The following is a 12238-nucleotide window of genomic DNA, read 5'->3' on the forward strand; positions in this document are numbered from 1 at the left end:
GAACACTGTTCTGTGGCGACACAGACAAGCAGCCCATTCAGCGATTATGAAGTATTTCCTCCCAAATGTATATAAATGATATTTCCAGAGCATTCCATAACTGTCATTCATATATTAATAGGAAGTCTAATACATATCACTTTATTTTACACTCAGCATTTGCCAAAACTGAAAAGTCAAATAAAATTTTTCTCAGAATGAGTAACCAAACGATATTTTTGTCCAAGCCAAATAACAAAGTGAGTATGAGAAGTCATATTGATGGCCACTCCCACACAAGCCAAGTGAAATACAAAACAACATTTTTTAAAAACTCATTTTTAATTATTTGGACCTTTCAAAAATAATGCGGTATATTGCCATGAATAATATACATTATTTTCTTGTTGAAACACAATATGTATAAAATTAAGATGTATTTGAAAGTTTAGGCAAAGGGTTGGAGTCTGATATATATTTAGAAGAATGGGAAAAACAATTTTATACATATATAATATATATGTTATATGTTCCCAACCCAGGGACTGAACCCAGGTCTCCTGCACTGCAGGCAGATTCTTTACTACCTGCTTCCCTGGTGGCTCAGACAGTAAAGAATCTCCCTGCAATGCGTGAGACCCAGGTTTGATCCCTGGGTCAGGAAGATCCCCTGGAGAAGGAAATGGCAACCCATTCCAGTATTCTTGCCTGGGAAATCCCATGGACAGAAGAGTCAGCAGGCTACAGTCCATGGGGTCAGAAAGAGTCAGACATAACTGAAGCAACTTAGCATACACATTGCTATTATTCAGAGTTCATTGTAGCCACTTGGAAAAAATGGAAAAACTATGTGTTCATACACCATTAGGTTAAGTGGATATTGCTATAAAATCATTATACATCATGTGGGTTGAATTTTAAATCAATTTACTAGAGAAATACACTTACTTGAAAACATTAATAGTTAATAGCAAATGCAGCCAACAATGAAAACTATTATATGGAATTACCTACCTCTGCCCACATCCTTACAAGCATGTACACTCTGTTTGGTGTTGAGTGTAGTGAAAAGATTAATATATGCTGACTTCCAAAAACCAATGCAGGAAATGATTGTCAATTCAAAGGGTGAAATTTCAATAGTGAAATCTTAATAACATGTTTCTAATAGCCTTTGCCCTTGCTTGGGATTTGTTTTATTGGTAATAAAAAGTTTATCCAAATTATATATATTTCAGTACTTCAACCCATGGTCTGTTTTCTGCAAAGCCAGCTTATCTTACTGGACTCAGTTTTAGCAACACTTTGTCTGGAGAGCTTCCCTTGGCTACCCAGCCATGAGGCTCTCTCACTCTCTTCCCTCTACCCTTGACTCCAGATTTCTATCAATTCACCTTTCATAAAATCTCTTGCATCTTCTCTTTCCTTTTCCTCTGCATTATCATTTCCCAAAGTCACGCTGCCTTCTCTACTGAACTTTATTCAGTTGTTTCTTAACTTTATTCAGTGTGTCTCCTGGTGTCTTTCCTGAATAAAATGGCCAAATAGATCTAAGAAGAGCCTTTTATCAGGTAATTCCACTTTCAAAATGTTCAACGACTACCTATTGCTAGGATGACTTGTAACAGACAAATTTTCCAACCGTGAAAGAGGATGTCATTAATGGGCTTAAACCAGGGTGACACAGGCAAACCAGAACTTACAGAAAATCAACCCAGTGCCAACTCAGTGCTTCTCAAACTTTCTCATACAAATATTCCTAAGGGTGGGATCAAACTCTCAAGGTCAAATTTCTTTTAAATTTACACATTTAAAATTCTTAAAATACTAACATTGTAGTATATATTCATGTTTGTTTTAATATAAACATAATGTTTTAAGTCCCAACAATCCTTTTACATGAGCAAAAGTGCAAAACATCTTACCCAAAATCCTGGCATACAACTGACCTCAAAGAAGACTTACTATCACGGCACAACTTCTAACATCCCTCTGTGGCATAGTCTTTGAGAAGGCTGTGTACTGAAACACGGAGAACGCCATTCACAAAGATTAAGTGAATGATGCTCCCTGGAATGAGCTGAGTCATTCATCCTTAAGTGAATTCACTGTTCCACCCATAAAAGTTTTCCATATGGTCTCTTTAGAAGACCATTTCCATGTCAAAAATAATAAATTTGGGTTGGTCAAAAAGTCCATTTGGGAACTTGTTATGGAAAAACCCAAATAAGCTTTTTGGAACCCAATAAAATACAAGATAATCAGTTAAAGTTGAATATCAGAAAAGCATAGAATGGCTTTCAGTATGTCCCATGCAATATTTGGATTAAAGTTAACTAGATGTTGGTATTTTTATTTGCTTTACATCTGGCAACTCTAACTATAAAGTCATTCCTGACCACCCTCTCCACAAACCCAGGACTTGGAGGTTCTTCTGAATTTCTAGTACGATTCATCTGTACCTCTATTTGACACTTACCTTATTTTGCATGTGTTTCTGTCGCTTTTTAGCTTCCCTGGTGGCTCAGATGGTAAAGAATATACCTGCAGTGAAGGAGACCAGGGTTAGATCCCTGGGTTGGGAAGATCCTCTGGAAAAGGGCATGGCAACCCACTCCAGTATTCTTGCCTAGAGAATTCCATGGACAGAGGAGCCTGGTGGGCTACAGTCCATGGGGTCACAAAAAGTCAGATACAACTGAGCGACTAACATGGTTCAGTTTCACACTATCGCTTTTTACATCTGTATACTTCACTTCCCTGACTTGAAAGCTCCTTAAGAATGAGGACACATATATCATATCTCTTTGTAATTCCATAATGCCTCACAGAAACTGTTGACCATGGATAGTGACCATAAATACTTTTTAATTGAGAGACATTCAAAATCAATGAGCAAAATACCCAACAGTGATTCACAAAGCAACTGATTTCTGTTCCATTCAGGACTATGCTGTAAATTAGTTTATAAATGAGTAAGATGCAACATTTGCCTTTAAAGAGCTTAGTTTAATAAACAAAAAGTACACATCAAAAACTAGTAATGAAGGAGTCTTGTTGCTCAGTTGCTAAGTCATCTCCGACTCTGTAACCCCATGGACTATAGCCCACCAGGTTCCTCTGTCCGTGGGATTCTCCAGGCAAAGATACTGGAGTGGGTTGCCATTTCCTCCTTGACGGGATATCTCTGACCCGGGGATCAAACCCAGTGTCTTTTATGTCTCCTGCACTGGCAGGCAGGTTATTTACCACTAGCACCATCTGGAAAGCCCAGAGTTTGCTCTAATTATGTCCATTGAGTCAGAGATGCTATCTAACCATCTCATTCATTCTATACCATCCCATTCTCCTCCTGCCTCCAATCTTTCCCAGCGTCAGGGTCTTTTCCAATGAGTTGGTTCTTTGCATCAGGTGGCCAAAGTACTGGGGCTTCAGCTTCAGCATCAGCCCTTCCAGTGAAGGAGCAGTATATAATCAAGTAGAGCAATATAATAAAGATTAGGTATTACAGCCTACTAAGAACAAGAGGAAATGACAACCCACTCCAGTGTTCTTGCCTGGAAAATCCCATGGATGGAGGAGCCTGGTAGGCTGTAGTCCATGGGGTCGCGAAGAGTCGGACACGACTGAGCGACTTCACTTTCGCTTTTCACTTTCATATGTTGGAGAAGGAAATGGCAACCCACTCCAGTGTTCTTGCCTGGAGAATCCCAGGGACGGGGGAGCCTGGTGGGCTGCCGTCTATGGGGTCGCACAGAATCGGACACGACTGAAGTGACTTAGCAGTAGCAGCAAGAACAATAGGAGATCAATGTGGATAGCAGCCCTAAGAGAGGGAAACAGTGAGGAGCGGGGATCTGAATGGAGATTCAGATCTTGGGAAGGATGTAGATGAGAGGAGAGGATTAGAAAGGGCAGTGCCACCTAGGGGAAAGTGTGGGTAGTGCAGCAAGGGAGGAAGAGACCCATCTTCACAGGCTGCCTTTGCTACCTTGCAACTCAGCCGGTAAAGAACCTGCCTGCAGTGCAGGAGACCCGGATTCGACCCCTGGGTTGGGAAGATCCCCTGGAGAAGGAAATGGCAACCCACTCCAGTATCCTTGCCTGGAAAATCTCATGGACAGAGGAGCCTGGTGGGCTGCAGTCCATGGGGTCCAAAGAGTCGGGCACGACTGAGCAATTAACATTTAATTACTTACTTACTTTGCTACCTGGCAACAATCAGAATTTCCTTGGGCTGTGGTTTCAACTGGCTTTAAGGGGTTGCCTAGGATTCAGAGCAACTATAGGAGTGAAAATCTACGCCATATCTACTGCTGCTGCTGCTGCTGCTGCTGCTGCTAAGTCGCGTCAGTCAGTCAGGCTCCTCTGTCCCTGGGATTCTCCAGGCAAGAACACTGGAGTGGGTTGCCATTTCCTTCTCCAATGCATGAAAGTGAAAAGTGAAAGTCAAGTCGCTCAGTCATGTCTGACTCTTAGCGACCTCATGGACTGTAGCCTACCAGGCTCCTCCATCCATGGGATTTCCCAGGCAAGAGTACTGGAATGGAGTGCCATTGCCTTCTCCATATCTACTGCTAGACAGAGTCAATCATGCCATGTAGAGTCACAGGCCCTGATTTTTAAAAATAACCAAGTGCACTGTCATGTGTAAAGCAGGTAGCTAGTGGGAACCTACTATCTACAGCAGGGAGCTCAGTTCGGTGCTCTGTGATGATCTAGATGGGGTGGGAGGGAGGTCCAAAAGGGCCGGGATATCTGAACAGACATAGCTGACTCACTTAAATTCACAGCAGAAACTAACAACATTGTAAAGCTACTATACCCCAGTGAAAAAGGGGGATGCTATTAAAGAAATCACACACAAGAAAGAAATCATCCACAGATATCAACTGGGGTTGTCCCTAGAGCACCTTAGAGTAGGAAAAACACCGTTTCTATCAATCACAGTTATACATTACACATGGGTGCCGAACGTGCAGGTTCCTGACAACATATACACCCATATCAAGCACAATTAGAGCAGTGAGTGACCTTACTGAAAATTAGTGAGCTGCATTTCCAAGAAACTAAGGACTGATGGTGAAGAGTATTTTCTTTTGCAGAAAATCTTTTTCTTCTACACCTTTAATCTATTACCGCTATAAGAAGGAAAGTCTTTTTTTTTTAATTGAAGTATAGTTGATTTACAATATTGTGTTAGTTTCAGCTGTACAACAAAGTGATTCCGTTATATTTTTTTCAGATTACTTTCCATTATAGGTTATTACAAGATATTGAATATTGTTTCCTGTGCCATACGGTAAAGCCTTGTTGCTTATCTATTTTATGTGTAGTAGTTTGTACCTGTTAATTCCATACTTATCATTTATCCCTGCCCCCAATTCCTCTCCACTTTGGTAACTGTAAGTTTGTTTTCTGTCTATGAGTCTGTTTCTGTTTTGGATATAGATTCATTTGTATTATTTTTTAGGTTCCACATAAAAGTGATATCATGTAATATTTGTGTTTCTCTGTTTGACTGACTTCACTTAGTTTGATATTCTCTGGGTCTATCTATGTTGCTGCAAATGGCAATATATCATTCTTATATATATATATAATATATTATGGGAATAGTATATAATACATAAATATAGTTGATGGGAACTCAGGTTGTTTCTATGCCTTGGCTATTTGTTGCTATGAACATTGGGGTGCATGTATCTTTCCAATTTAGAGTTTTCATCTTTTCTGAATATATGCCCATGAGAGGGATTGCTGGATCATATGGTAGTTCATTTTCTAGATTTTTTAAAGAAACTCCATACTGTTTTCCATAGTGGCTGCACTTATCCCCACCAACAGTGTAGGAGGGTTCCCTTTCCTATGAGACAAAATATCTTTTATTTTGCTTTTGGATTGTCCTTCCCTAATAAGGTTGATATCTTTAACATGTGTTTCTAATATGTGTTTAATTTTGCAAAGCATTTCAGATACCATATGGCATCCTCTTACTAAAAACCTTACAAGCTACAAAGCCTTGCTGTTTGGTTTTAATATGTTCATGGAATTATACACATTGAACCACAGAATGTTCTTATGTGATATTGTGATTCACACTGAACATCCATGTGAAGATTGGCTTGAACCTTTATAAGGGACATACTTTTATTAACTAAATAGTCACATAAGACAAAGACACATGGTTTCAGCCTTCTAAAATTCCAGAGGCAATCAATAAAATCTCAGAGAATAGGTATTAGCAGAACTGTTTTGGTACAAGGCAAATTGTGTTGCTTATTATAAGGAAATTAAATAGGGAAGGAGATTCTTTTAGACAGAGGCTCGGGATGTGTTAGGTTGCATCGTATGCAATATGGCAATATTTGACCTTTGTATGCTGTTCACAGGGCTTCCCTGGTGGCTCAGATGGTAAAGAATCTGCCTACAATGCAGGAGATCCAAGTTCGATCCCTGGTTTGGGGAGATCCCCTGGAGAAGGGAATGGCTACCCACTCCAGTATTCTTGCCTAGACAATTTTACAAGTAGCTAGAAACCTCTTGGCAATCTTAAGACCTTGATTTACTACATTTTCTCAAGACCGCAACTTTGTCACTAGCCATATATGGCATCAGCCTCTGTGGTCCATTTCATTTGAAAATTGATGGTAAGGTGGGTGGACGGTTGACTAAATGATCTCTTAGAACCTTCCCAACTTAAATTTGTGTATCTCTAAAGCATCCAGATATTGAATCTATTTTCTACTGGCTAACTGCAGATGCACCTGGCAATAATCCCCAAACAATCTTCTGCGAGTTCTCACCTTCCCAAGGTACTCCTCTCCCATGGGTTGCATAACCATCAGAAGACCCTGCCAAGAGGCACTAGCTCCCTGTGAGGTTCAATATGTTAGGACCTCACCATCTGTTTATATGTTCTCATAAGTTAGTGAACAAAGTCTCTCTATGATTCTTCTTTCATTTTCCTTAATTTATTATTCTTGAGAATTAAGAATCAACAAAGGTTAGAGAATCCCACCTCCTTATCCCCATCTGTTGTCTCAGTGATGGCCAATAGTGATAAGAGGCCCCCATGGTCACCTAGGCAGGAGGCTTCTTGAGGGGAAAAGGGAAAAATGAAATGGGAGTTGTGGGGGGTGAAGGAGGAAGGAGGTCCGAATCCCTGCAGCTGCTTGGCATCCAAACTGAGCGTGCAGAGAGGAAGGGAGGTCCTTATCAGATCTCTGGTCCAGGTTTGTTTGTGGAAAGAGGGAGATAAATGAAAGTGCACTTGGGCATGAAGAGAAGGCAGCAGCACTGCTCCCTGGAGGATGTATTTGCTTAATAATTGTCCTGATGAGTTCTCTGCCTCTTCCCAAATGAATATGTGGCCATTCAGATTTAACAAAGCACACCTCCTGAAACTGACTTATATACAACAGACCTGCGCACACATGTATAGAATGAACTTATCTCTGTCCATTTTGTCTGTTTCTGTTTCCTCCATATCTTTCCTGTCTCTCCCTCCTACGTTGCTGGATCTCAATTCCTTCTACCTTCCTGTTTTTCTTTAGCTCCCTTCCCCTCACTTCTTATCTAACCTGCAGTAATTTGCCTTTTATGTCCTCTGTAATAAGAAATATGCACCCCAGAGTTCTGTTTCCATCGAATTTGTGAGAGAGAGTCCCTACCAACATTCATTCTACAGGAGGCTATAACAATCATTCAGGTGAAATGAAGCATTCAGAAGAAATTCAGGAAATGAGAGATACTAATCTTGAGCTGTTTGTTTCAGCCTACAAGGAAAAAATGAAGGAACTGTCCATGCTGTCCCTGATCTGCTCTTGCTTCTACCCGGAACCTCGCAACATCAACATCTACACTTACGATGGTGAGTTGCCTACAAAATGCCCCTGCTGGCTGGACCAGCTTAAAAAGCTTGGATGTGGTTGTTTCTCTTTCACAGCTCCTCATATAATGAAATCAATATTTTGTAGATCTTACTATTGACTTGCCGGATCTAGCTAATGGGTCTTATTGATTGCTATTTGCTGAAAACAATATGAGTTTGATGCTAATAACAGCACATTAATGTCTCTTAAGAAAGATGGCTGAGATGTTATTAGCCATCTTATCCAGCATATCAATATCCACAATATGTTCAAAGCTTCTCTTTGCAAATAACATAATACACTAAGCTATAATTAGAGATCACCGTTTGCAAGAAAATGCTTTATAGTTAGAAAACTCAGGGAAGAAAATCAGCCACCAACAGTTTATGCTTTAATATAGTCTTTATGAGGGTTTCTCAGGTGGCGCTAGCACCAATGCAGGAGACATAAAAGACGCGGGTTTGATTCCTGGGTTGAGAAGATCCCTGGAAAAGGACATGGCAACTCACTCCAGTATTATTGCCTGGAGTATTATTGCTCCTCTGTCCATAGGACTGGACAGAGGAGCCTTGTAGTCTATAGTCCATGGCATTGCAAAGAGTCGGACACGACAGAAACAACTTAGTACACATGGTCTTTATAAAATCCCCATACTTTCTGTATGCATCTCAACAACCTAATGTTCCAATAATAAAACTGACTTATGACTGAAGTCCAGATAAAGAGGGTAAATGATTGGCATAGCTGTGAACCTTATTTTGCAGTGAAAACCTTTTGGTTTGATTTATCCTTGTTCATTCTGCTTAGTTTGATGACCATCCTGGTTCTGCCACTATCTGCCTGACCTTGGGCAGGTAACTCAGATTCTTTGAGCCTTATTTAACTCTAGTATCTTCCTACCAGCGTTTTTGTGGAGTTTAAATGGTTTAACGCAAGTTTGTGGCATTTAAATGGTTTCATGTTTAGCACAGAGCCTGTCTTCTTGTAAGCATTGAGAATGGTAGCTGTCATTATCAACAATACCATCTTCACTTGACGCGATGTATATGTGCTCAATGCACTCATGTCCCACTCTTTGCGACCCCATGGACCATAGCCCATCAGGCTCCTCTGTCCATGGGATTTCCCAGGCAAGAGTACTGGAGTGGGCTGCCATTTCTTTCTCCAGGGGATCGTCCTGACCCAGGGATCAAACCCACGTCCCTTGCATCTCCTGCATTAGTAGACAAATTCTTTACCACTAGCACCACCTGGGAAGCCCGTCTTCACTTATTTCTGTCCACTTATCTAAATGTTTGGTGCTGTTACATGTGTAGTAAAAATGAGGGATGTTTGGCTACCTGTTTGGCTCATGACAATTTTTTCTTTTCTGTGTGTGTAAGGAAATACATTACAGGTAAGGCAAAGGGATGTATGGCAGTTAACGGCTTCTGTGCCTTTAAAACACTGCAGGACTCAAAGGAGTTTTTCTTCCAAACTGATTCTATCATGAATATGAATTAACTGTTTCACAAGGGAATGCCTTTCATGCACAAAAGTTTCAGTTTCCAACCAAAATTCTCATTAGCAGGCAGGCCCATGCTTACTTTGCGTAAGGCCATGCAGTCAGCAAATACACTGGACTGCTCTTCTGAGGCACTGATGTATCACCGTGTGTTGTCACTGGGGCTTCAGTGATGACTGTGGCTCAGGAAAGCCAATGACAAGCACGGCTAAGGCCTCTTCCAGGCACTCATGGCCTTGGAGAGGAGAACTACAGCATGCAGATAGCCAGCGAGTGGAGCACAGTGCGGTTAAGACAGAGGTTATACACATTTACTGGTAGGACACAGAAGATAGTGATGGTGTCTGCCTTCTTAGGGATTGCAGAGGGGGAACTGAAAATCAGAAGCTGTATATAAGCTGAGTCTTAGAAGTAAGAAAGACAGTTCACCATGGCTCATGCACTATTTCCTTAAAGAATTGGTAGAGAATTTCAAATTCCCAAAGTCTTTAACCTTGCCTTGTGTTTCTGTACTGGACAATATTTATTGTAGACAACATTACAACAAGCATTTACTGTAGACCAACATTATAATAAGAATTAATAATAAGAAGAAGAATTGTTTACATTTATAAAGCCTGTGCTTTACATTTAGTATCCTTTAAAATCTTTTTGGAACTTGTTCACAATTGAATTTTTTTAACTGCTGTATTGAAGTAACATACAAAAGCCTGCACATATTTAATGTATGTAATTTGATTGATTTGGACAAGTATCCTTTATCTTTTAATTTCACCATGGTCTTGTGAGAAAGGTGCTTTTCATCTGCATCTTTTAGATGAGGAAAAGAAAATCTTCCCAGTATCACACACCTAGTAAGAAGGGCTTACTAGTAGTAGTAGTAGTAGCAGTAGTAGTAGCAGTCGCTCAGTCATGTCTAACTCTCTGCGATTCCATGAACTGTAGCCTGCCAGGCTTCTCTGTCCATGGGATTCTCTAGGCAAGAGTACTGGAGAGGGTAGCCATTCCCTTCTCCAGAGGATCTTCCTGACCCAGGGATCGCTATATGGATGCAAATTCAGGCAGTTCTGATTTTGGAGTTTCTAATTCTATCCATTTAAAATCCCATCACTTTATCAAACAAGTGATTTTTGTTTGCTGCTGTTCTCTTGAAATCCTTTTCCATAAGTTTACATATTTTTTATAGAATTGTACTTAAGGTATAAGTACAAATTTGGATGCCTTCACAAAGATTTTGAATATTTTTATAATTGTGAAAAAACCCACATCATTTTTAATATACTTGTTGAACTGACTTTGTATGAGCACACTTCCCAGGTGGTACTTGTGGTAGAGACATGCCTGCCAATGCAGAAGATGCAGGAGATGCAGGTTCAATCCCTGGATTGCGTAGATCCCCTGGAGAAGGAAATGGCAACCTACTCCAGTATTCTTGCCTGGAGAATCCCGTGGACAGAGGAGCCTGGTGGGCTACAGTCCATGGGGTCACAAAGAGACATGATTAGCAACTGAGCGTACACATATGATCTGTTAACATTCATAGATCTAAATAAGTTCAGTTCCTGTTCACCTGGCATCAGTCTAGACCACAACCTCAAAATACGCTAATCAGATTGCTGAAAGAATTTAATGGAAGCAAATAGTCACATCAAGAGAAGTGATATTTCTTCTTTGCTCTGCTCTAGTGAGAACTTGCCTGGAAACCTGGCCAGCTTGGTTACCACAATTTTCAAGGGACATTAATAAATTAGCAAGCCCTGTGAAGTTAGGGAGTGATGTAGCAGTAAGGATCTAAAAACAGTGTCATTTTGGGGCACTGCCAATGTTGTAACCTGGGGAAAAAATTGAAATGGAAGATTGTAACTATTTTAAAATACTTGAAAGATGGTGATGCACAACAGAGAGTAGCCTAAATTTGGGTGGGTTCAGAGGACAGAACAAGAAACAGGGGGCTGAAATGAGAGGGATGCAGTCTGAGGATGAAAATCAAAAACACTGTTGAGAGTTGTCTAATGAGCTTTTTAAAATCAGCATATTTCACTAAGCTGTAAGATGTGTAATTGCATTAATGTCCTAGCAGATGCTAGCTGTCACTCTATTTTATTTTATAAATTATATTTTTATATTTTGAATCATATTATGCATTTATTTTCAGGTTTTTTTCCATTGACTTATTATGCAATTATGCAGTTGTTGAATGTAAATATTGTTCAAAAGTACAGAGTGTACAAATTAGATAACCACCACAATGCTTCTTCCCCCCCGGCTCCTGTCTACAGCCGGGGAATGATGAAGCATTCCAAGTAGCAACAAAGTACAAGCAAAGGCATTACCGTGGGACTCTGCCTTACTGTCTTCATTAGACTGTAAGCACCTTGAAGACAGGGGCTCCCATGACAGTGTCCTCCCCAGGGCTGACGTTATGCTGCTTGATGACTCAGCTCAACAGCCACACTGAAGGGCAAAACAGAAACCAGTAGGAAACCCTGCACATTAGCCTTGAATGGGTTGAATATCGTGTTGGCCAAAATGTTTGTTTGGCCAACCCAGTATTTCCAACCATTCAAGGCTAATATTGAATGTAATATTGGTTGTAACCCAGCTCCTGTGATTCCCAACCATAGGATTAGGTGTGAGAACTGGAGGACTTTGCTACTTTCCTCGTTAATTAGTTTCCAACTATGTTTCCAAATGTTTCCAACTAAGGTGATTTCCCAAAAAATAAATAAACCTTAATCTGAGCTACTTGATTTTCACATGAGGCTCCTGTTTATTCAAAAGGAAAATAAAGTTTAGTTTAAAACTGAGTCAGGCTAACTTTTTTCTGGGCATGCCTACCATGATTTAACTCCCTATGGACAGTGTTGAATTTCCTAACACT

At 40.3% G+C, this 12238-nt stretch overlaps 1 protein-coding gene across 1 annotated transcript in view; it reads left to right on the forward strand.

Moving 5' to 3' along the window:
• The window catches only part of STMN2 (stathmin 2), a 58042-nt gene that overhangs the window by 21780 nt on the left and 24024 nt on the right, over positions 1–12238 (forward strand). The window contains exon 2 of the mRNA XM_019974130.2: positions 7757–7852. Within this exon, the coding sequence (XP_019829689.1) occupies positions 7757–7852 (96 nt within the window). The remainder of the gene's footprint in view (positions 1–7756; positions 7853–12238) is intronic.

The sequence above is a fragment of the Bos indicus genome, chromosome 14, assembly GCF_029378745.1.
Source record: "Bos indicus isolate NIAB-ARS_2022 breed Sahiwal x Tharparkar chromosome 14, NIAB-ARS_B.indTharparkar_mat_pri_1.0, whole genome shotgun sequence".
Lineage (NCBI taxonomy): Eukaryota > Metazoa > Chordata > Mammalia > Artiodactyla > Bovidae > Bos > Bos indicus.